The sequence below is a fragment of the Terrapene carolina genome, unplaced genomic scaffold (genome assembly GCF_002925995.2).
Source record: "Terrapene carolina triunguis isolate 2854851 unplaced genomic scaffold, T_m_triunguis-2.0 Scaffold629, whole genome shotgun sequence".
Classification (NCBI taxonomy): Eukaryota; Metazoa; Chordata; order Testudines; family Emydidae; genus Terrapene; species Terrapene triunguis.
Window position 1 is genome coordinate 19,806,576 of NW_020664980.1, and position 24,917 is coordinate 19,831,492.

The window sequence follows — 24,917 nt, forward strand, 5'->3', positions numbered from 1 at the left end:
CATATACCTAGAATGGAATCAACATGAGGAAGCACTTGAAGAAGAATCTTTATATGTGGCAGCATCCAGAGCGAGATGGTGTTCACCACATGATGCTATTCGGCTGATGTTCAGAACATTCTACTCCAGAGCAGGAAACCCTCAACCAGAAGGACTGGCAGAACTACGTGAAACGTGTTTGCTATCTGGCATTTCAGCCCCAGCTTTCTCCCTTGACAGCAACACATTAATCACTATTGCACTAGTTGGTAGTCCTGAAGCAATTGGGAATTTCCATTAGCTTTAATAAGAGTCCATTAAACAGCAATATTAGGCAAGTCACCCTCCTACCCAGGGCCACACTGCATTTTTCCCTCCCTACAATGACAAAATTCCTGACTCTCACATGTTTTCCTCCCAGTTTGAGAGGCCCTATGGTCCTTTCTGGGATCTTAGTACCAAGAGAAGGATCCTCGCTTCTGAGCTTACTCCCTTTACTATGTGTCAATGCAAACTCTTAGGCCTGGATGCACAAAAGAAGGTAGGTGCCTAAGCACCAGTTTTAGGTTCCATGGTGATGCACTGCCATTGCATCAGTTAGGAGGTTAAGGGAGATTCAGGCCCTTATGCCAGATCCCCCTGATATGGTGTTTCAAAAGGACAGAGTTACTCTTCGACCTCATCCAAAGTTCCCGTTGAAGGTTATTTCAGAGTTCCAGTTAGCCAGCCCATTCACCACCTGTTTGATTTCCTAAACCTCACTCTATCCCAGGTGAAGTGAAGTTTCACACATTTGATACAGTGAAAGCATTCTGTCTAGACAGAAGATCATTCATAACATGCCCAGGGTAACCTATACCATCATTCTATGTTGTCACAGGTTATCCAAAGAGAGTGTCTGGTTGCATAAGAACACATTATGACTTAGCTACGACAGGCACCCCAACCATTTTAGAACACATTCCTCTAGGGCAGGGGTAGGCAAACTTTTTGGCCTGAGGGCCACAGCGGGGAATAGAAATTGTATGGTGGGCCACGAATGCTCACAAAATTGGGGTTGGGTGCGGGCTCTGGGGTGGGGCTGGAGATGAGGAGTTTGGGGTGTAGGAGGGTGCTCTGTGCTGGGACCGAGGGGTTTGCAGGGCAGGAGCGGGATCAGGGCTGGGGTAGGAAGGGGTGCAGGATCCAGCTGGGGGTGCGGACTTTAGGGTGGGGCTGGGGGATGAGAGGTTTGGGGTGCAGGAGGGTGCTCCGGGCTGGGATCGAGGGGTATGGAGAGCAGGAGGGGGATCAGGGCTGGGGCAGGGAGTTGGGGCATGGGGAGAGGCTCAGGGGGTGCAGGTTCTGAGCGGCGCTTACCTCAAGCGGCTCCCGGAAGCAGAGCCACGTCCCTTCTCCAGCTCCTACGCGGCGGCTCTGCACACTGCCCCATCCGCAGGCACCGTCCCTGCAGCTCCCATTGGAGTGCGTAGGAGCCGGAGGGAGACCATGCCGCGGCTTCCGAGAGCCATGTTTTGCATCCCCCGCCCCAGACAGAGCAGGACTGAGCTGCTGGTGTGGCTCCCGACCCTGCGCCCCAGCTGCTTGGGGAATACTTCCCTAACTGACATATACACAGCAGCAATGTGGAGATGAGCTACATATTTACCAATGACTGTTCCTACAGGCCTACAGCTTGGATGCTCATTTTAGAAGGGCTATCCTGCAATCTCTATTCAAGTAGGACTCCGAGTCCTCAGACCTACCCCTAAGAACAGACACCTGCTTGTTAGTCACCAAGTGAGGAATCTGTGTGGACAATCACTCAAAGAAGAACAATTCCTTACCCTACAGTAACTGTGGTTCATGATGTGTTGTCCACTCAGCTTCCAGAGCCTACCCTCCTTCCCCACTATTTCAAAGTCCTATTCCTATGAGATTCCATAATGATGAAGGAACTGAGACAGTTGGAGTAGTTCCACCCTTAATGCCCTTAGATTGGAAGGGCACAAGCTCACCCAGAGAGCAGCCCCAATAGACACTGCTAGCCAAAAAAACCTGTTCTCATGAGCATGGGGCACATATGCACCAAGAGTGGGATCTGCATGGACAATCTCCAGAAGAACCACAGTTCCTGTAGGGCAACTGTTCTTTACAGCTCCAGACTGCAAAAACAGGTTTGTTTCTGTTCCAACAATCTTCCCCAGGCTCTGTCCAACAGAATGCCAAGATAAGATGTAAGTGAAGATACTCTACCCTTCTCAAACCTTTATCTTCTGGAATGTGCATAGAAATTCCAACCAGTCAGACAAACCAAGCACCTGTAGAAATAGCTCCATATACTCAGTTTAGAGAATGAAACTGAACAGCAATTGAGTGACTTGGCTGAAGTCAGGCTGCAGGTCAATGGTCAAATTGACACTGTTCCAGGCCCATCTAACCACCACTTCTGTCCCAGGCAGTTGAAGTCTAAACAAGTTGCTGCACTAGTTTGAAGGACTAACTGCCACACAGCACATTGAACAGGGCTACTCAAATCTGAGCGAGGTAGCTACTAGCCACCTTTCCCCCCACAATGAACTTATGGAAAATTGGATCTTTTCTATGTTTAGTTCAATTGTGTTTGTTATAATGGGAAGGAAATTTGTGCCAAGACAATACCCAGGGACAGTAACATGCCTACCAACATTTAATGATGTAATTCCCACTAGCTGGTTTGCCACTCACCAGCAAAGCCAAGACATCTATCTGAGCCACAGACCTAACAGCAACCAGTTACTGGGTGAGGCCACTTAAGACTGACACCACCTCTCAATCCCCAAATGCGGTTTCCTTTCACGGCAGCAGTGAAGATGAAACGTCCCTCTTACTGTGCTTGCTTGGGTGCAGCTGCAGAAAAATGTCCACAGAGAAGCCAGCAGGGGACAATTCTTGCAGTAGGCAGCAGCAGTTCCACTGAGGCCCTTGAAAGGAGTTCAGCGTTAACAGAGCAGAGACAACACTTTCAAACATGTTTCAACTCAGGCAGACAAAACCCCCTCATCTAGGGAGCAGTTGCTTCTCACACACTTGGAGCGCGGCCGTGAGAAGCATAGTGGTTTCTGACATCTCAGCAGAGGCACTTCACATTAGTTCCACAATGATCTTTGCCTGCATTGACAACAGCTAGCTTCAGCTATGGGTTCTCAGGATGTCTGCCTCCAACGGAAGGCAGTACCAGACCGAAGCTTCGCGGGAATGAGGTGGTTGTTTCTGGAGGATGGGTTCAAGTCCCCACTTGCCCTAGGCTGGCCCAGAGAAGTACCAGCACAATTCATGGTGTAACTGAAGACAGGTTGAGTGGGGATACTCTCCGTGTGGGAGTGTTGTTGGACGACAGAGATGCAGGGAGGAAGAAGGGAGCAGACATCTCTGTGGAGGAGGTTTCCCCTTGGTTGCGTAGTTGTAAAATCTGTCTCAGCAGGGCCTTCCCTTCTTCTCTTGTCTGAAAAGAGTCAGAATACTGCATTAGTAGGTCAATTCCATACTTCATGTAGGTTGGGGCAAAGAAGCTTCAGAGTCAAATTCAGCAGCAATGTGAACAATCATGCAATAACACTAGTTTGGCTTTCACTGGGGTTGCAAGACACAATATCACATAGTAAAGGATGTTAGTTTTCCAGCTATTAACAGCAAGGTTTAAGGTAAAACAGACCCTCTTTAATATCCTCTTCCCAGCCCTTTGGCGTGTAGGTTACTTGCTTTGCACACCTGATTATCTTACATGTCTATACTGCCACCTCACCATAACATCTAGGCACCTTCCACAAAATAGACTGGCCATAGCAAAGACTTTAAGAGACTCAGGCTCTGGTCTTCTCTTTTCAAATTCTAGACAGCTTTGCTTGAGAGAGGGGGCAAGTTTTAGGCTGATGTCGTCCATAACATCCCCTCCTGGGCTGACATGGAAATCCAGAGTGCCCAACTATGGCCTGAGAGAATCTCAGATTCCACACACGCCAGGATACCAAGTACTTCTGTATTCTTTGCACTGTCAATGGGAAAGATCACAGATAACAAGAAACATGGGGGATTCCAGGAGCACATTGTACAGTAAGTCCATTAGTTCCTGCAGAAAGATGGTGGGGTTTCCTGCTAGAGATCTGCAGACCACTACAAGTCCTAAGTTATTTTTGTACTATTGAATGCCAAACCAGTGCAACCCTTAGCCCCAGAACTTCAACTAGTTACTAAGAAGCAACAGCAGGAAATAGGTGAGCAGCAGCACTGGGGGTCTTCTCACATAGATGAGGATCGTCCACTCCAGGTGGATGCAGCCCATGCTCCTTCAACAGAAGGACTGCTCTGACTCCCAGAAGAAACAGAGATCAAGGTAAGAATCCCCCTAAGAAAGGGAGATTGGCTACTCACATCATTGAATGCACAGCATTTCTGAGCACAGGCAGAGGCTTCATCCCAGAGTTTACACTTGAAGTAATATTGGGCTAGGTAGCGGAAGGCAGTGCTCACCTCCAGGTGCTCCACTATCTCCTACAGCACAGTAAAGAAACAGCAAGAGCTGATTTGGAAGATAGTTCTACATCATTCTCCCTCACTTCTCCCTCCGGTCCCCCTACCATTGACTCACCCCACAGGAATAGATATCCTGGATGTATTTGATGTAGCACTGAGCAGCCTGTTCTGATTCATTCAGCTGTTCATGCAGCCTGGGTAAGGAGAGAAATTGGGTCAAAAACATAGCATGGAAGAGACCCAAAAGCAAGAATTTCTGTCTGTCCTGGACAGGCCTTTAGAAAGGGCCTCTCCCAAACATGAGCAAGTTCTGGACCGTGCTTTACTAGCTGCAGCCAGGCGCAGGCCCCTAGAAGCAGACAGACAACACCCCATGCCTGAGGGACAGCGTAACAGACCACCCACCAGGATAGCAACTAGTTACTAACATTGCCTGCCAGCGTTACTATGGGTTTCTAGGTTCCTTAGCTGACATCACATGCAAACAGAGGCTCTTTTTCAGAGCTGAGGCAGGACATTAGGATAGGAGTTGCAGTTTCCATAGACCTAGGGATACTACTAATCGCACATCTAAATAATACCTAGCCCTTCAGATCTCAAAGTGCTTTTCACAGAACACAGAGAATAAATGCTGAGCCATACTCACTTGGCTAGTTTCACCAATGCCATTTTCTCCACATCTCCCACAGCATAAGCTCTCCAATAACACTGCCAAGGAGGGAAAAAGTCACACAAGCACCTCAGCAAAATGTCTTCTCTAGCATGCAGTGGTTTCACGCCAGTCACATACAGACCCAGTCACTGCAATGCCCTCAAGCAGAGATGCATGAAGAGAGCTGGTTTTCTGGAAGGCCGCAGCAGACAAATTCACCAACTGCTCAGGGCAGATGGTTAGTGCAGAACTTCCCCTGAAGTCACAATTATAACAGGAACCTGCTAAGATTAGGCCCAGACTGCACACAGCTCCCCACTCCCACCCTGGGATCAAGGTCACGACTGAAGAGGACAGAACAGCCATTCTGAGCACTATCCCGCATCCATTACTTTTTAGGTATGCAGAGGAAGACAGCTCAGGAGGACCAGAAGTACTAACGAGACTTGTGCCTCTGCCTGCTTCCCTGGCAGCCACCTGGATGCCCAGCCTGCCCCACAGCACATCTGAGCCCTCACTTACCTTTTTGGCTTCCACCAGCTGATTGAGTTTCTCATAACACTCTCCCAGAGCAACCAGCATACGGGAATCATTGGGTCTGTGAGAAACAACAGCCAGTCAAGCTACCTCAGAACATGGTATTGTCTCAAGCTAACTGAAGGATGGACCCTACCACCGAAATCCAGCCCTACATACACTACCTAACTACACTCTTCTATACCCTGATACATGGAGTACTAAACCTTTATTGATGCCTCTAAAGAGACTGAATAGAATCTCTGCAGAATGTAATCACTTCAACGAGACTGCATACACTAAGTCATTGATACCTCCTGCAACTCAGCTTATAGCGTTCACTCTGAACTGCCAACAGTTATGGCTACGTTCCCAGCTTTACCTGAGCTGGTGGGCCCGTCGGTAGTAATACAGACAGTAAAATGGCATCTTGAGGATCTCATAGGTTTGTCCCAGTCCATACCAGGCTCTGTAGTCCCTCTTGTTCACCTCTATTGCATGTCTGCCAAAGAAAAGAGAAAGTGGTGTAAGTGTTCGGAAACAGGCAGGATCCAAAGTCAGTCAGAGTTCACGGGGTTACGAATCATAGAATATTAGGGTTGGAAGAGACCTCATGAGGTAATCTAGTCCAATCCCCTGCTCAAAGCAGGACCAACACCAACTAAATCATACCAGCCAAGGCTTTGTCAAGCCAGGCCATAAAAACCTCTAAGGAAGGAGATTCCACCACCTCCCTAGGTAACCCATTCCAGTGCTTCACCAGCCTCCTAGTGAAACAGTGTTTCCTAATATCCAACCTAGACCTCCCCCACTGCAACTTGAGACCATTGCTCCTTGTTCTGTCATCTGCCACCACTGAGAACAGCCTAGCTCCATCCTCTATGGAACCCCCCCCCTCCATAGAGGGGTTGGAATATGCTGGAATATGGACCAACAAAAGAGAGCTCCTAACAAGGCCACACAAGATACTCCTCCCCTTCCGCCCAAACCTGTCACTACTTCATGCACTCCCAGAGGCCATTCTCTGCCTTGCATAGCTCCTCCACACACACCTATAAGCCTGGATAGCTGCAGATGTGTTCTTCATTTCCATGTACTCATGTCCCATGAGGGTCCAGGCTCCAAGATACCGAGGATTCAGTTTCAAGGCTCTCTGGAAATAGAGTGCTGCTTTTTCATGCTGAGAGCGTAGACTATAGTAATTCCCTAGAGGATGGTCAGAGGAATAAAGTGAACAGGAAAAAGAAGCAGGAGATTAGGAAACAGATACAAGCTGCGGCATCTATTATTTTTTCCATATAAATTAGAGAAGGGAGAAACCTATTAAGTCAGATCCAGTTCACTGCATAACTCCAAGCCCCAGTCTGACCTCAGTTTGGTCTCCAGTGCTCTTGTCCAATCCATTTCATTTGTGCAAACCAATGAAGCTCCCACCCCTTACCTTGGAAAACTATCCCACAAACTAATAAATTCCACTTATTTATTTGGGTACTAAGTGCCCAGAACCAAACGACAGTATTCCAGTATCTCAAAGCTGCATAGAGAACCCACCACCAATCCACCCTACCAAAGGCCTGCATCATCACCTCTGTGCACTGCCAACACTGCATTGACTTCTTTTGCTGCTATATCATTTCATCCGCTGTTTTACCATGAGTGAGAGCTGCTTCAGCCAGCCTAGCCTCAACAGACCTGCTAACAATTCCTGTGGAGAGGGATCAGTAAGCTGCCTTCCCACTCCCTGTAGCCTGGGTGACAAACTAGTAGAAGATCTGCCTCTCACCTATCACACAGCAGGTCTCCACACGATACTTGTCAATCTCACACAGATTGTGAGCCAGGTAGCTCAGCTCAGGCTTCATGCTCTGGTAGAAAAGAAGAGAGAGATTGCTGGGGGGACAAGTGTGACACCACTTCAGAGGGAAGAGGGGTAGGGAGATCAGAAATGCACACCAAGCATACCAGTCCACGGGGAGAAACGGGAAAGAAGACAGCTGCAAGTTTATGGCCAGAGAGACTTGTTAGCATTCATATGATTGGATAGACTTAACTCAGGTATTCTGCTAAGAAGCCATAAAATGCTTGCTGTGTGAGTTGGTGTAATTTATTGCAGAGGAGTGTGGGTGAAAGAAAGGGTGCTCACCCGAACATACAGCAGGTTGGAGAAGGTGTCCATGTTTTCTATCCTGTATGGGTCTTGTTTCCTTAGTTCATTGAAGATAGAGAGAGCTTTGTCTATATCTACAGACAGAGGAAGGCAAACATCAGTGAGTGCTACTGATTGATGCAGAGTTTGTAGCAGGAGGCACCCCCCTTAGCTGAGTTCACTGACCTCTGATATTGTGGTAGGCAACTGCGATCTGGGAAATGATGTAGGTGCTCTTGGAGAATCCTGCATCAATGAGACTCTGGTACTTCTGCAGAGCCTCTTCTATCAGCTGCAGCTCTGTGTAAATGTGCGCCAGGAAAAACTCCTTCATCCAGGTATCTGGCAAGGACAGGCACTTCAGCTGGCAACAACCAAACAAAAAACACACTAAGAGGACAATCCACATCACCTCAATGCCTCCTGCAGAAAAGGGAAAACATCAGCTCTCTCCACCTAGTGGCTGGATCTTTAGAGGACAAAGGGCGACACTTCCCTCCTCCCTCAACAAAGCCTTCTCCTTAGACAAAAAGAACAGGAGTACTTGTGACTAACAAATTTATTTGAGCATAAGCTAACTCCACCCAGTGGTGCAAAGACCAAGAAACAAAAGTGTGAACTAAAGGATTCTATCAACTTAATATCAGACATTCTATAGAAGGAATTCAATCCTGACCACAGATTAGTAGATTTTTTTTAAGGCCAGAAGGGACTCTTAGATCATCTAGTCCAACGTCCTATATAAAACACAAGCCATAAAATGTCATCCAGTTATTCCTGCACTGAGCCCAATAACTTATCTGGCTAAAATATATCTTCCAGAAAGACATCCAGCATTGATCCAAAGATTTCAAGAGATGGAGAATCCACAGCTTCCTTGGTAGTTTGTTCCTATTGTTAAATCATCCTCACTGCTAAAATCGTATACCTTATTTCTAATTTGAATTTATCTAACTTCCACTGATTGTTTCTTGTTTTGATCCTCTCCACTAGATTAAAAAGCCTTTTAGCACCTGGCATTCTCTCCCCAGTAAGATATTTGTACACGATAATCAAGTCACCACTTGATCTTTTTGATAAACTAACCAGATTGAGCTCTTTAAGTCTCTCGCTCTTAGGCATTTTCTCCAACCCTCATATCATTTTTGTGGCTCCTCTCTGGACCTCTCAATTTTTTCAATACTCTTTTTAAAATATGGCCACTACAAAAAACAAAACCATACACAGTGTTCCCAGATCAGTCTCAGCAATGCCATATACAGAGGTAAAATCATCTCACTACTCCCTTGTTTACACAGCCAAGTATCACATTAGCCCTTTTTGCCATACCATTGTCCTGGGAGCTGATGTTCAGTTACTGGTCCATGTGATGGGGTGTACCAACCCCGCCCTGGGCTAATGGGGATGGACCAATCACTGTGGGCCCAGGAGGCCGCACCCTGCTGCGCATGCTCGAGGTGGAAGAGCCAGATAAAAGGAGGCAGCCCAGCTCAGTCAGGGCTGGCTGCAGAGGAGGAAGGATGTGTACTGCAGGTTTCTCCAGAGGGTCCGGTGACTCTCCAAGCAGCGGAGCCCATGGACCTGGACTATGCTATGGGCAACTCACCGACTGCGGAGACTGACAAGGACGCCAAACTGCCGCCAGCCAAGGAGATGCCTGGGATGCAAATTGTGGTTGGAAGTGACCCAGGGGCTGCAGTGGAAGCAGATGCCTAAACCCTCAGCGGGGAAGTCCCTGGCTTTATAGGGCCTTGGTCGGAACCCGGTGGAGAGGGAGGGGCCGGGTTCCCCATCACACCCCACAGATCACTAGGTGTGGCTGCTGTATTGCTCTCGGTCCCAGCCCGGGAACTCAGGGACCATAGACTGTTTGTTCTGACCCACCCAGGGGCTATAGATTGATTGCTGTTCTGCCCTGCCCCAGAGGCTGATTCCCCAATTGCTACTGTCTGCCCCATCCAGGAAGCTTACAGGCTACAGACTAGTTGTTTGCTCTGCCCCACCTGGGGGCTATAGACAGATTGCTGTTCTGTCTTACCCAGATGACCAGAACCCCAAATATTACTACCTGCCCCAGCCAGGAGGCTTGGGGACCATAGACTATTTGTTTGCCCAGCCCTGCCTGGGGGCTACAGGCTGACCATTGTTCCATCCTACCCAGACGGCCAGAACTCCAACTGTTGTTGTCACACGTGCTGGAGGATGCGGGATCAGTCAGGTCCTGCTAAGACGACGAATACGAAGAGAGCTGAGTGAGAAAACCCCACAGCCACTATGGATACCGACAAGATATTACAATGGATGCTGGAAAGCCAGCAGCAGCAGCAGGCTACCCAGCAACAAGCCCAGTTGCTGCACCAAATGGCCGCCCAAGAACAACAGATGGCCCAGCACCAAGAGCAACAGCAGCAGTGGATTAGGGAGCTGGCAGCACAGCCCCAATCTCAGCAAGAGCAGCTAGTCCAGCAGATGGAGGCGCTCCTGTAACTGAGGGGACCGTCCGGACCTGCCGGGGTGAGCCAGGGTTTGGAGAGCATCTGACTGGGTTACCAGTGAGGCTGGCCAAGATGGGGCTCGGATACGACCCGGAGGCCTTCTTGGTCACATTTGAGCGGGTCGCCACTGCAGCCCGTTGGCCTCCAGAGCACTGGGCTACCCTAGTGGCTCCACAGTTAACTGGACCTGCACAGACTGCCTATCGGAGCCTAGACCCTACGGAAGCTCTCGATTATGCCAAAGTAAAGGCCGTCATCTTAGACCACACAGGGGTGAGCCCTGAAATGTTCACTCAGTGATTTAGATGGGAGAGGTATCCCCCTGGAGCATGACCCCAGGCAGTGGCTCAGCGGCTCCGGGATTATTGCTGGAGGTGGTTGGAATCTGAGAAGTGGATTGGGCCTCAAGTGGTTCGGGGAGGTTATACAAGAATGGGGGCACCGGCTGCCAGTGGAAACAAACCCAAGATCACGAGCGAGGAGGCTCCTGAACCAAAGAGAAGAGGAAGGACGAGAGGAGGAACTCCCTGATCCTTTACAAGGTCCTGGACCATGTCCCATGGGAGGAGAGACGCTGGAGGAGGTGGAGCGTGAATGGCTGATGATTGACAGGGACTTCCTGAGGGAGCAAAGGGAGGACCCCACCCTGAGTCATGCTTGGGAGCAAGTGCCCAATGCTGAGGAGGAAAGGGGCATCAACCTACAAACACCCCAAGAACTCCACTTCGAGGTTCACAATGAATGCCTATACCAGATGGCCAAAGATCGCCAAACCCAGGAAGGATCCAACAAGAAGTTCCAAAGTGACTTGCTGCGGCTGGCTCACTCAGTGCCCTGGGCCAGACACCTCAGGCAGGAGAAGACTACACCGAGTGGCCCTTAGTTTTTTCTGGCCAGGCATCCATAAGGAAGTGAACAGCTTCTGTGCCTCCTGTCCAGAATGCCAACGTGCTAGCGCCAAAGGGATATGCAAGGCGCCCCGAACCCCCTTCCAGTGGTAGGAGTACCATTTGAAAGGATAGGTATGGACCTGGTGGGACCCTTAGAGAAAAGCAGCTTGGGGTTCCGCTACATACTGGTGGTGGTAGACTATGCAACCCGATGTCCTGAGGCTGTCCCCTTACGTTCAACAACCGCAACCGCCATAGCAAAAGAACTTGGAAATGTTTGGCCAGGTCGGGATACCAAAAGAGACAGTGACCAACCGGGGAGCCAACTTTTCGTCCCGACTAATGGAGGAGCTGTGCAAACTACTAAACATCCAGGTCCTGAAGACTTCTGTCTACCACTCCCAAATGGATGGCCTCATTGAGAGGTTTAACAGGACCCTGAAATCAATGCTCTGCAAGTTTGTTGAGGATGACCCGAGACATTGGGATGAACTGATACCCGCCTTGCTGTTTGCAGTGCAAGAGGTACCCCAAGCATCTACGGAGTTCTTCCCGTTTGAAATGTTGTATGGTAGGCAACCCAGGGGGATCTTGGACTTCCTCCAACAGACCTGGGAGGAACAAGAGTCTCAGGTTATGGGGTCAGTTCCATATTTATTGGAACTGTGGGAGCGCCTTAGGAAGCTCGGAGGATTTGCTCATGAAAATTTAATGAAAACGCAACGGACCCAGGAGCAGAGATACAATCAGGGAACCTGTCTCTGGACCTTCGAACCCAGTGATTGCATCCTGTTACTCCACTCATCCCCGGCCCAACAACAGGGTCCCCCGTCACAGTCCACTATGACACTTAAAACCTTTTTAGAGTCAGGCGTCCAGGATACAATCCCCTATTGTGTAGGAATGACCTGCATTCATTGTTGCTAGATATATGACCTTATATTTCACTTTATTAAAATGCATTTTGTTTGAATGGGTCCAGCTTACCAAGAGATCCAGATTGCTCTACAAACAAGACTGCCCTTTCCTTATTTACCATTCCATCAATCCGTGTCATCTGCAGATTTTATATTTATTTCCAGATTACTGATGAAAACGTTGAATAGTATCAAGCCTCATACCAATCCCTGTGAAACCGCATCAGAAACACCTCTATTTGATGAAGACTCCCCTTTGACAGCTACATTTTGAGATCTGTCAGTTAGTCAGTTCTTAATCCAGTTGAGATGGGCTTTATTGAAATTGTACAGTGCTCTTTTTTAACATCAGAATGTGATCTAATATCAGATACCTTATAGAATTCTAAGCATAGTGCCACCTTTTCGTTCTGTTTGTAGAGCACGTAGCACAATGGGGTTCTGGTCCATGGCTAGGGCTCTGAGCAGTGCTTAATTTGTGCCAGGGCTGAGCCCCGGCAGTTCATAGCCCTGGCACCTCTGGGCTTGCCACATCAGTTATGAAGTAAATCATTTCTTGAGCCCCGGAACCTGTTTCATTACAAATTAAGCACGGGCTCCAAGGCACTACAGCAATATAAACAGTGAACAATAAGTTACATCTATGCCGTTACCTTCATCAACCAAATTTATTATCACTTCAAAAAAATGAAATCAGGTTTGTTTGACAAGACATTTTCCATACTATGTTGATTAGTTTAATTATTGAATCGGATTTTCCATTATTTTGTCAGACCAACTGGCCTATTACTATCCAAGTCAACAGGCAGGTACTTTTTGAATATTGGCACAACATTAGCACTCTTCCAGGCTTCAGGAACTTCCCCACTATGCCAAGATTTATCAAAAATTAACATTAACAGGCCAGAGATCACCTCAGACAATTTTTGTAGGACTCCTGAGTCTAAGTTATCCAGGCCTGCTGATTTAAAAATATTCACCCCTGGCAGATGCTGTTTAGTATCATCCTTAGTCATTAATGCATTGGAAAGTACGGTAGTTCATCCTCATTCAATATGAAATAATTCTGCTTCTTTCCAACAGAACAGAAAACGTATTGAGCACTTCTGCCTTTTCACTAACAATTTTACCATTGCCATCTAGTAATGGGCCCAGGTGTTAGGATTTCTTTCATTCCTGATATACTTTAAAAAACTTCTTGATGTTCTTGCTCTTGACAGCCAGAGATTTTGCCTTGAAGTTATTAGCTTCCCTTATCAACTTTCTATACTTCAATAACTTCTAATTCATATTGACTGCTGTCTGCCTTTCGATTTGTTATTATCTTTTGTTTCTAAGTGCTGCCTTCACTTACATAGGGGGTTGGACTCAGGTGGAAAAGTCAGAGATAAGAAAAATCGGTTACCAGATCCTGCCTGCAGTAAAGCATCCCAGACTACATGGCAGTAAATAGGTGCAGCATAGCAGCGGTTTCAACAAGATAAACAATGTAAAGCTTCCCTTGCCTATCTGATGAGCTTCTGAACTAAGAATAAAACAAAGGGTAATGCCAATCCCAGGACATTATTCCATCAACCGTTGTCTTGTACCACAAAATTAACACTAAGTTTTACCATCTCTTTATCTGTGATCAGATTACAGAGCTCCAGCCAGGCTCCCCAGTGCAAAGGCAAAACATGGGCAGCTTCAACAAACACATCAATGGCCTCTTTCACCAGGTCCAGCTTCCGCAGCACAACGCCATACCTGAGTAGAGAAAGATACCAGTATAACTCTTTGCATCACCCACCTCTACTAGCTGTACCCATCTAGTCATAACCTCAAACAAGTGATAGGGCTACAAGAAGGGAAAAATCAAATTCCCCAGTGACAAATTCCCTATTATGGTGCAGCAACAGCACTAGAGTTCAGTTTAACAGGAGCCTTACATCTTTATTCTGTAAAAATCAAATTGAAATAGCAAAAAACAAGCCACAGAATATAAACTTTGAGCCCTATTTGAATTTTTCAGAGTGGTTTGAAAAATGGTACAGAGAGAAGCATTAAAAAGTCACCCTTCTAGCAATTTTTCATCAGTCTCACTTTTCTTTGTCCCCCATTTTGCAAAATACCTATTTTATGCCGGGACCTGTCTTTTGGCCACATGGTTGCTTCTCCCGTGTTGATTCCTTTAATACCAGTTATACATAGGTAATGTTTGTCTATAGAAACATTCATAAAATTTTAGCAGATAGCTGTGAAATAAGAGGCCAGGAGTTCAAATCCCACGCCTAACTGGTTGAATTCTCATGCAGTTAACTAACCTTGTTATTGACTAAGGCCATAAACCCCAACCTAAAACCCAGGGAAGAGTTTCTGAACACACCCCATTTTTTAAAATAAGTTAGCAGAGAGCTTATGCAAGGTCATTGCAGGCCCACAACTCAGGTCTCTTAACAAGATTAACCCCAATTTTATCCACTGCACCACAGAGCATTTCAGTATAACTTAACCAGTTTTGGTTATCCTGTCTTTAACCACTGTAAACCACACTCCTGTACCAGAGCCAGGGATATAATCTAGAATTCCTGAACATCAGTGTTCTACAGCTGACTAATCAGTGCTTAAGTAACCCACAGAGAAAGTTTGCATCAAGCCCTCCTCCAATGACTGGTTTAAAAGGGGCCTGCACTTCAGCAAGTAGTAAGAGACTAAGCCATGGATCTAAAGGTCAAGGGGGTTCAAATCCTGCTGCAGTTCTGTGGGGATAGTGGCAACAGTATGGTTGCATCTAATTCAAACAGTAAGAACATAAGAACGGTCATACTGGGTCAGACCAAAGGTCCATCTAGCCCAGTATCCTGTCTACCGACAGTGGCCAATGCCAGGTGTCCCAGAGGGAATGAACAGAACGGGTAATCATCAAGTAATCCATTCCCTGTCACCCATTCCTAGCTTCTGGCAAACAGAAGTTAGGGACACCATCCCTACCAATCTTGGCTAATAGCCATTGATGGACCTATCCTCCATGAACTTATCTAGTTATTTTTTTGAACCCTGTTATGGTCTTGGCCTTCACAATATCCTCTGGGAAGGAGTTCCACAGGTCGACTGTGTGTTGTGTGAAGAAATACTTCCTTTTATTTGTTTTAAACCTGCTGCCTATTAATTTCATTTGGTGACCCCTGGTTCTTGTGTTATGAGAAGTAGTAAACAACACTTCCTTATCTACTTTCTCTACACCAGTCATGATTTTATAGACCTCAATCATATCTCCCCTTAGCCGTCTCTTTTCCAAGCTGAAAAGTCCCAGTCTTATTAATCTCTCCTCATACAGACGCCGTTCCATAACCCTAATAATTTTTGCTGCCCTTGTCTGAAGCTTTTCCAATTCCAGTATATATTTTTTTGAGATGGGACAACCACATCTGCATTCAGTATTCAAGATGTGGGCATACCATGGATTTATATAGAGGCAACATGATATTTTCTGTCCTATTATCTATCTCTTTCTTAAATATTCCCAGCATTCGGTTTGCTTTTTTGACTACCGCTGCACATTGAGTGCATGTTTTCAGAGAACTATCCACGATGACTCCAAGATCTCTTTCTTGAGTGGTAACAGCTAATTTAGACCCCATCATTTTATATGTATAGTTGGGATTATGCTTTCCAAAGTGCATTACTTTGCATTTATCAACATTAAATTTCATCTGCCATTTTGTTGCCCAGTCCCCCAGTTTTGAGAGATCCTTTTGTAGCTTTTCACAGTCTGCCTGGGTCTTAACTATCTTTAGTAATTTTGTATCATCTGCAAATTTTGTGACCTCACTGTTTACCCCTTTTTCCAAATCATTTATGAATATGTTGAATAGGACTGGTCCCAGAACAGACCCCTGGGGGACACCACTATTTACCTCTCTCCATTCTGAAAACTGACCATTTATACCTACCCTTTATTTCCTATCTTTTAACTAGTTACCAATCCATGAGAGCACCTTCTCTCTTATCCCGTGGCAGCTTACTTTGTGTAAGAGCCTTTGGTGAGGGACCTTGTCAAAGGCTTTCTGAAAATCTAAGTACACTATATGCTTGTCGACCCCCTCAAAGAATTCTAGTAGATTGCTGAGGCATGATTTCCCTTTACTAAAACCATGTTGACTCTTTCTCAACAAATTATGTTAATCTATATGTCTGACAATTCTGTTCTTTACTATCGTTTCAACCAGTTTGCCCGGTACTGAAATCAGGCTTACAGGCCTGTAATTGCTGGGATCACCTCTGGAGCCCTTTTTAAAAATTGGCGTCACATTAGCTATCTTCCAGTCATTTGGTACAGAAGCTGATTTAAATGGTAAATTACAAACTACAGTTAGTAGTTCTGCAATTTCACATTTGAGTTCCTTCAGAACTCTTGGTGAATACCATCTGGTCCTGGTGACTTATTACTGTTTAGTTTATCAATTTGTTCCATACCCTTCTCTAATGACTCCTCAATCTGGGACAGTTCCTCACATTTGTCACCTAAAAAGAATGGCTCAAGTTTGGGAATCTCCCTCACATCCTCAGCCGTGAAGACCAATGCAAAGAATTCATTTAGTTTCTCCACAATGGCCTTATCATCCTTGAGTGCTCCTTTAGCATCTTTGTCATCCAATAGTCCCACTGGTTGTTTAGCAGGCTTCTCTATATCCTAGGGGATTCTCTATATCCTAGTAAAGAGGAGAGGATTGAAGTTGATTAAGCACAGGTAGGAACTGAAGAGAAAAACTCAAATGTAATTGAATGGGATTCTTTTTCATCACATGAAGGCAGATAACTAAAACATGACAAATTTTATAAGTGCTCATATACAAATGCTAGAAGTCTAAAATACTAAGATGAGTGAATTTGAATGCCTGGTATTAAATAAGGATATTGAGATCATAAACTTGGTGGAATGAGGACAGTCAATGGGACACGGTAATACCGGGGTACAAAATAGACAGGAATGACAGTAGGTTGTGCTGGTGGGAGAATGGCACTATATGTGGAAGAGAGCATAGAGACAAATATACTAAAAATTTTAAATGAATCTAACGATACCATAGAACCTCTATGGATAGAAATTCCATGCTTGAATAATAGGAGTATAGCAGTAGAAATATACTACCAACCACCTTACCAGGATGGTCATGGTGACTGTGAAATGCTCAGGGAGATTAGTGATGCTACAAAAACAAACCCAATAATAATGGGGGATTTCAACTATCCCCATATTAATTGGTACCTGTCACCTCAAAACAGGATACAGAGAAAGTTTCTAGACGTTAATAATTACTACTTTTTGGAGCACCTAGTCCTGGAACCCACAAGGGTAGAGGCAGTTCTTGATTTAGTCCTAAGTGGGGCACAGGATCTGGTCCAAGAGGTAAATATAGCTAAACTGCTCAGTAATAATGACCATAATATAATTAAATTTAAGATCCTTAGGGGAGGAAAATACCAATAAAGCCCACCACAGTAACATTTAACTTCAGAAAGGGGAGCTACACAAAAGTGAGAAAGCTAGTTAATGGAAATTAAATGGAACAGTCACAAATGTGAAATGCCTGCAAGCTGCCTGGAAAAAAAACAAACAAACACACACACACCACCCCCTAGGAAATTAGCAGACAAAAAAACCTAAATTCAGTGGCATTTACTATTGCAGCAGGACATACTATTGATCCCAAACCTTAAGAGTGTGGAAATAAGTTAAGGGGAAAGACTTATCAATATGAAGATGGAAAGGAATACACAATGCTGTCAATAACACATCCACACACATAGTAAGACATTCCCTTCCATCTCCAGATTAGTCTTTCCCTTTAATGTGGATAGGGCATGTCCTACTGCAATCTTACCAGTCACTAAACAGGATGTTTGCTAATTCTCCAAAAAGATACTATTTCTCCCTTAGGAAAATGGCAGAGGAAGAACAGAGTGCTCCAGAGGTTACTGCATCCCCATCCCACCTCCTCAGGCAAGGGTTCATATGAAAACTCCCAGACACTTACAGATAAAGGCCAAAACCATCCAGCTCCTGTGCTTTGTGTTTCTTGCTAAGCTCCACCCTTAGCTCTCTTAGTGCTTCATTCTTCACCTGTCCTTTCTCCAAGGGGCCTGCAAAAAGAAGCACACAACTGGCTTTCAGTGATTGCCTGGCTTGTGGCTTCACCAGTTTAGAGAGTCAGATTTTTGAAGACCAGAAAAGTACCATTGCAATCACCTAGTCTAAACTCATGCATAACAGGCCACAGAATTTCACCTAGTAATTCCTGTATCAAGTCCATAACTTCTGGTGGAACTGAAGCATCTTTTAGAAAGACATGCAGTCTTGATTTAAAGACATCCAAGTAATAGAGAATCCACCACATCCTTGCGTCTGACGAAGTGGGTATTCACCCACAAAAGCTTATGCTCCAATACATCTGTTAGTCTCCTGTGGCACCTTTAAGACTCTGTTGCTTTTTACACATCCTTTAGTAGTTTGTTCCTATGGTTAATCACCTTCACTGTTAAAAATAATGGTATATACTAATCAAGTCACTTCTCAATGTTTTTGGTAAACTGAACACATTTTAAAATGTTGACACCAGTATTGAACATAGTATTCCAGTACTGATCTGACCAGTATTGTATACAGGAGGTAAAAGTCACCTCCCTACTCCCGTTTATACATCCAAGGATCACATTAGCTCTTTTTGCTACAGTACCACAGTTGCTTGTTTATTATGACCTCTAATCCTTTTCAGTCACAGGTGTGTAGACCTGATAGCTTCTAAGGCCAGATCTCCTGTACAGCACAGGCCATAGAACTTCCCCAAAACAATTCCTAGACCATATCTTTTAGAAAGACACCCAATCCACCCCCCTTCCTTTAAGTGTGACCTACATTCTTTAGGAATGGGTCAGCCATTGAGAATCTGTGGCAAATGCCTTTAGGAATATACGACCATGCATAGGCCCAGCAGACAGAGCTACACTGCCCAACCACAATCTCTCAGGCCGCAAAGCCATTATGGTTTGCATAAAGAGATGATGTTGGCAGTTCTGTTTTCATTAGCTTGGGTTCTCTATTCCCGCTGAGAAAAGCAGATCCTTACCCAGACTATCCACTGTTTCATCATCTTTCTTCTTTTCTCCTGACTGTAAAAAAAGAAAAAAAAAATAATTTTACAATACATTATTCCACAGGTTGCAGTATAATTCTGTTAACAGCACCTGAGTCTAGCTCCCAACAGCACCAACAAAAAATTCTGTTAGGTTTAGCAAGGAAACAAGGGATTAACCTGGCTTTCTAGATTGTTGCTGGGAAGAGAATAAGTAGAAGACTATAACCCGCAAGGCTCTGTGGGAAGACAGAAGGGGCAAATTCAGTATTAAAGGATGGCTTTCCTCGTTGTCTTACCAGGTATCTGGAGTACATGTACAAGAAGTAGGCCTTCTGGCTCTTGCATCCCCGCAGAAAGTATGCAGCCCTGTCATACTCCTTCAGATCGAAATAAGACTTAGCTAATGTGTAAGCATCCAAATCACGAGCATCCTCCTAAAGAGGAGAGAGTTCATGAAATCAACAGTTTTGAGTTCCTTGGAAGTCTTCTCATGGTGACAAATGGTTAGGAAGGAAAAAAGAAAAACACTGCTCTGGAAGCTCAGATTTAATATTCTCTGCCACACCAAATAAAAATTGAATACTTTCAGACATTGTCCCCCACTCTTCATTTCATCCCAACCACCCAGTCCTTTTATGTAAAGAAGATTTAAATCTTAGTTTGAAACAATGTATGAAAACAGTGAAATTCCAGAAAATAAAATATTAAGTGATCAACCACTAGAATAGATGAGTTAGCTGAATGCCGAGCAGAAATGAATGCAGAGTATACATTTAGGTGGGGGAAGGGAGAGACAGGGGAACGCAAGTAATTTAACTGAAAATTTAAACGTAAAGCCAGAGAACTCTAAAATCTCCTTCATTATACTGCCTCCATACAGCCTCACTGTAAGACTTATATTTAGCCATGCTTCATAACGCATCAATTACAAACTAAATTGGTGTAGTCAGAAACCAGATTATCTTTTGCAGAAGCACATCTTTAATCATTGCCCAATTATTGCCTCACTCTCCCTACAAAATGGTGGAGGCCTGTACACAATTTGTTTCTTGCAGAATGGTCTTGAGCTACTGAAAATGCTGGTTAGTAACATTAGTCTACAAGTTTCACATTAGGAATTTGTTCTTCTTGGATTATACTGCTTTGGGCTTTTAAAAGAGTGGGAAAAGTTGTGAATAATATTAATAACCATGATTTCCAAGTTCAGTCTGCATGTGATTTACTATGTCATTTTATAAATCAGTGGTATGTCCTCACTTGGAAAACTGCTCAGTTCTGAACACTCCATATAAAAAAAAAGATACAAAAGAAACAGAAGGGCTCTAGAGACAAGCCAGGAAAGTTATCAGAGACCAGAAGGCTTCCATGTCAGAAATTAAGATTAGAACAGCTCAGAGAAGAGATATGACAGGGATATGTAGGATTAGGAAGAAACTTGCTCTGTAGTCAGGTATTCCACAGCTGTCCGTTACAGAGATTATAGCTTCCTTTGAAGCATCTGGTATTGATCCCTGTAAAAAACAGGATACTGTACTAGATGCATCCCTGATTGGTTACAGCAATTACTACATTCTTGTTTTTATGATTTTAACTTTGCTGCCTTAATGCTGTGTTAACAGTTTTTTTATTTTTGCATTTGGACGACCTTGAAAACTGAAGTAATATATATGAGATGAAATTTAATAGTGCAAAATCATGCACTTAGGGACTAACAACAAGAATTTTTGCTGTAAACTGGGGACTTATCAGTTGGAAGCGACAGAGGAGCAGAGAGACTTGGGTGTATTGGTGGATCACAGGATAACTATGAGTCAACGTGATGCGGTCGTGAAAACGGCTAATACAATCTTAGAATGCATCAGGTGAGGTATTTCCAGTAGAGACAGGGAAGTGTTAGTACCATTATACAAGGCACTGGTGAGATCTCATCTGGAATACTGTGTGCAATTCTGGTCTCCCACATTTAAGAAAGATGAATTCAAACTGGAACAGGTACAGCAAAGGGCTACTAGGATGATCAGAGGAATAGAAAACCTATTTTATGAGAGGAGACTCAAGAGAGCTTGGCTTGATTAGCCTAACCAAAAGAAGGCTGAGGGGAGATATGATTGCTCTCTATAAATACATCAGAGGGATAAATACTAGGGAGGGAAACAAGTTACATTAAGCATCAATGTTGACAGAAGAACAAATGGATATAAACTGGCTACCAACAAGTTTAGGCTTGAAATTAGATGAAGTTAACTATCAGAGGAGTGAAATTCTGAAACAGCCTTCCAAGGAGAGCAATGGGGCAAAAAAACAAAACAAAAACAAACAAAACACCTGACTTCAAGACTGAGCTTGATAAGTTTGTGGAGGGGATGGTATAGTGAGACTACCTACAATGGCATGTAGCCGATCTGCGACTAATAGCAGCAAATATCTTCAACGGACAGTAATGGGACACTAGATGGGGAGGGCTCTCTGTTACTACTAGAGAATTCTTTCCCAGCTGTCGGGTCTTGCCAAAATGCTCAGGGTCCAATTGACTGCCATATTTAGAGATGGGAAGGAATTTCCCCCCAGGCCAAATTGGCAGATACCCTGGGGGGTTTTCACCTTCCTCTGCAGCATGGGTCATTCAGGGGTTTGAATTAGAGTAAATGGTGGATTCTCTGTAACTTTAAGTGTTTAACTCAACCAGAGGTTATTGGTCTATTACAAAAGTGGGTGGGCGAGGCTCTATGGCCTGCAACATGCAGGAAGTCAGACTAGATGATCATGATGGTCCCGTCTGGCCTTGAAGTCTATGAATCTACTGTTAGATGTATGGCTTAATATATTGTTACAAAAGAAAGACAAAATTCTGGGAAATCACGCTATGGTTCCCAGAACAACTTTCAGCCACTGTGCATATACATACTAAAGCAGTGGTCCTCAACCTTTATTGCACCATGACTCCCTTTTGACAACAAAAATGATCTCAGGCTTCAGCTTCGGCCCCGGCAGTGGGGCTTGGGCTTCAGTCCTGGGTCCCAGCAAATCTAACGCCAGCCCTGGCGACCCCATTAAAACAGGGTCGCGACCCACTTTGGGGTCCTAACCCACAGTTTGAGCATCACTGTACTAAAGCATACTCTTAAGGCAACAGTATACATTGAAATTAAGTACACATACATGGAGGCCAAGTTATGGTTGTTATGGGACTCAAGTTTGAAATTTCTGATTTTTGTGGAATGCACTTCTATAATGTTGTTTTAATACAGATTTTTGCAGTTTCCCTATTTAAAAATAACTAAGAAAAAAGTACAAACAATTGCATATTAGATTAAATCTCCCACATGTATCTGGATACTGTCCTTAGTGTGACTTTAGATCATCAAGGATATCAACTAACAGTGCTAGTTCCAACCATTTATATTTTATTTTACAGCCCTAGCAAAGTATATTCCTTAGTAAGGACTAGGAAAAGGCTCAGGTTGAACTTGACGTTGAAGAGTTTTTGGGTAGCCAAATACAAATAAAAACACTTGAAATGTTCTTAAAGTGAAAGACTCCATCATCTTTCATATATACTTACAGATGAGTAAAGAGCTGAAGAAAAAGCTAACAACTTTCTGTAGTAAGAGGAGGCCCTGAGAGATAAACCTTGGTATCAGAGGCCTGGTATGAGGCCTAAGGCCTGAACTAAAGTAATGGTCAAGACTTTGCTAACATAAAGCAAAGTTAAGCTGTGAGCCAGAGGCAGGCCCTGCTCACAGAAGCTGGCAAGGAAAGGGCTGATTCTGCAAAAAGATACATACCTAAAAAGTACTGAACACTAGATATTAGAACACTCCTATACTGGAACATTCCACAGATAACATGGAACAGGCCGACCCATCCCAATGACAGGGGCAAAAGGGTAAAATGATGGATAGAGTTGTTTTGATCGAACCAACATGTACAAGGTGAGAGGCGGCACCTTACTACGTAGGGAGGTTGTACCTTGCTACGTGAAGGGGTTGCACCTCAATACGTCAGGAGTGATGTGTAACTTGTTTGTACCCGTGTATAAGAATGTATCCCTGGGGTGGTGTCTTTGTCCGGCCACGGGGGCAGTGGAAAGTCCCGCCACTGAGCCGGGTCCTTGCCAAGAGGCACTTTCTCGTAGTATGCTCGGTAGACTAAGTAATCTACGGGAAACTGCCATTGTGTCCGAGATCGCAATAAACCTAGTCCGAAGTGACTTTGCATCTTACTAGACTCTGTGGTTATTGGGGGTTCTCGTCGGGTCTGCTGTGTCAGCTATCTGCAGAGCTGGGGCAGCACACAGAGGGACACATGCACGCAGCTGAGTGATATTAACATAGGAGCAACCAGAGCACCACACCGGTAGCATCTGACAACACTTTCCAATAGAAATTCACCTTTGGGCAGAGAACAAACTTCTCCAAATTTGAGCTCAAAGAGTAATTGTTTTGGAAAGTTTAACACCCATCTGAGAACGGGCTCTCAATGCAAAGCCCTCTACACTACAGGGAGCGGTCCTCAATTAGTTATAACATTATTCTATTCCGCAGCACAGATAAGACCTCAATTGTATTCCCTAGACTAACACTTTTAAACTTGTGTCCGGAGTTTTATTGTAGTTCAGAACATAGTTGAGGTACTATCTATGCTACAAACTTGGATGGGATTGCGACCAGCTCAAGGAACAACAGTGTGATAAGATGGTCCCCTGCTTTGGTCTTAATACAGCAAGGGCAACACCACAGCAGTCCTAATGCACCTGTAATAAAAATGGAGTTGCCGCTGTCAAATGGAGCATAGCAGGATGCACTGCTAGGCCTGAGGTCTCCTCGCACAGGACCATTCACATATTAAAGGCAAAACATTTTGGCTGTAAGGGGAGGTCACCCAAGAGAGACAGCCCCTTCTGCTCATTGTTGGCTGGTGTCATTGTCTTTGCCATCCATACCTCTGTGAGCACAGGAGCAGCAGGCAGCTCGCTCAGGGGCAGAGGATCCAGGGCAAATGCCAGCTCAGAGGCCCTGAAACCAAGAGACCTCAAACACATTAGCACCCCACAGACCACACCGCGCACACATCCCCAGCCCTCACGCAGGCCCCAGGCCCCACGGCCCCACCTCAGCGGGGATAGTGCCCCCCACCCCAGAAGCAGCTGCAACGCTCAGCAAGGACCCAGGCACCTGGCACGCCCAAGAACCGGGGAGGAGTATTGGCAGCAGGGCAGACGCAGACCAACACCATCCCCACTGCGCCCCGCGGCTCCCCTCAGCCTTTCCCGCCGTGCCGCGGGCCCCGCTCCCCGGGCCCCCCTCACCATTTCCCACTGTGCTGCAGGCCCCGCTCGCGGCTCCGCTCCGCCACACTCAGAAGCTGCTTCTTGATCTCGCGCAAGTCAGAGAAATCGCAGCTTCCCAAACCGGGCACAACCGCAGTAGCCGCCATCTTGCCCATACCCTCTCCGACCAATCACAGCCCGACAGCCACAACGCGCTTAGCGGCACTAACAACTATTATTCCTATTGGACAGCAGCCCGCGCATCTCATCCAATCAAAGCGGGAAACACAGATTCCTGACTGCTGATTGGCTAAGAAATGGAATGGCTTGTGCGAGAGATCTGAAGGGGGTAATTTGCCGCCCTTGGGCGCCTCCCTCCCTCGCTGGGGAGTCGGAGTTATGGCTGGACTAGGGCTTGTCTGGCGAGTCATTGCCCCCCCCCCCATT

The 24,917-nt window shown here is 45.4% G+C and overlaps 1 protein-coding gene across 1 annotated transcript; it reads right to left on the reverse strand.

Annotated features, from left to right (window-relative positions):
- Nucleotides 1-1,402: 1,402 nt before the first annotated feature.
- CDC23 (cell division cycle 23) lies at nucleotides 1,403-24,646 on the reverse strand. Its single transcript, XM_026659461.2, has 16 exons — nucleotides 24,510-24,646; nucleotides 24,144-24,216; nucleotides 19,498-19,635; nucleotides 19,193-19,235; nucleotides 18,104-18,209; nucleotides 13,700-13,832; nucleotides 7,971-8,148; nucleotides 7,782-7,879; nucleotides 7,422-7,503; nucleotides 6,691-6,844; nucleotides 6,021-6,140; nucleotides 5,645-5,720; nucleotides 5,117-5,178; nucleotides 4,586-4,664; nucleotides 4,369-4,488; nucleotides 1,403-3,442 (listed from the first exon to the last, which is right to left on the reverse strand). Exons 1-16 carry the CDS (start codon nucleotides 24,644-24,646, stop codon nucleotides 3,272-3,274), a joined length of 1,770 nt encoding a protein of 589 aa, XP_026515246.1. The 3' UTR covers nucleotides 1,403-3,271.
- Between the last annotated feature and the right edge of the window lie 271 nt (nucleotides 24,647-24,917).

Excerpts from the sequence above, each read along its gene's own strand:
- CDC23 (XM_026659461.2), bottom strand. The coding sequence starts at position 24,646 with ATGGGCAAGATGGCGGCTACTGCGGTTGTGCCCGGTTTGGGAAGCTGC. Across the intron at positions 18,210-19,192 it reads TGAAACAGTGGATAGTCTGG|GCCCCTTGGAGAAAGGACAG; the intron begins GTAAGGATCTGC and ends TTCTTTTTGCAG. Across the intron at positions 6,845-7,421 it reads GGAGACCTGCTGTGTGATAG|GGAATTACTATAGTCTACGC; the intron begins GTGAGAGGCAGA and ends ACCATCCTCTAG.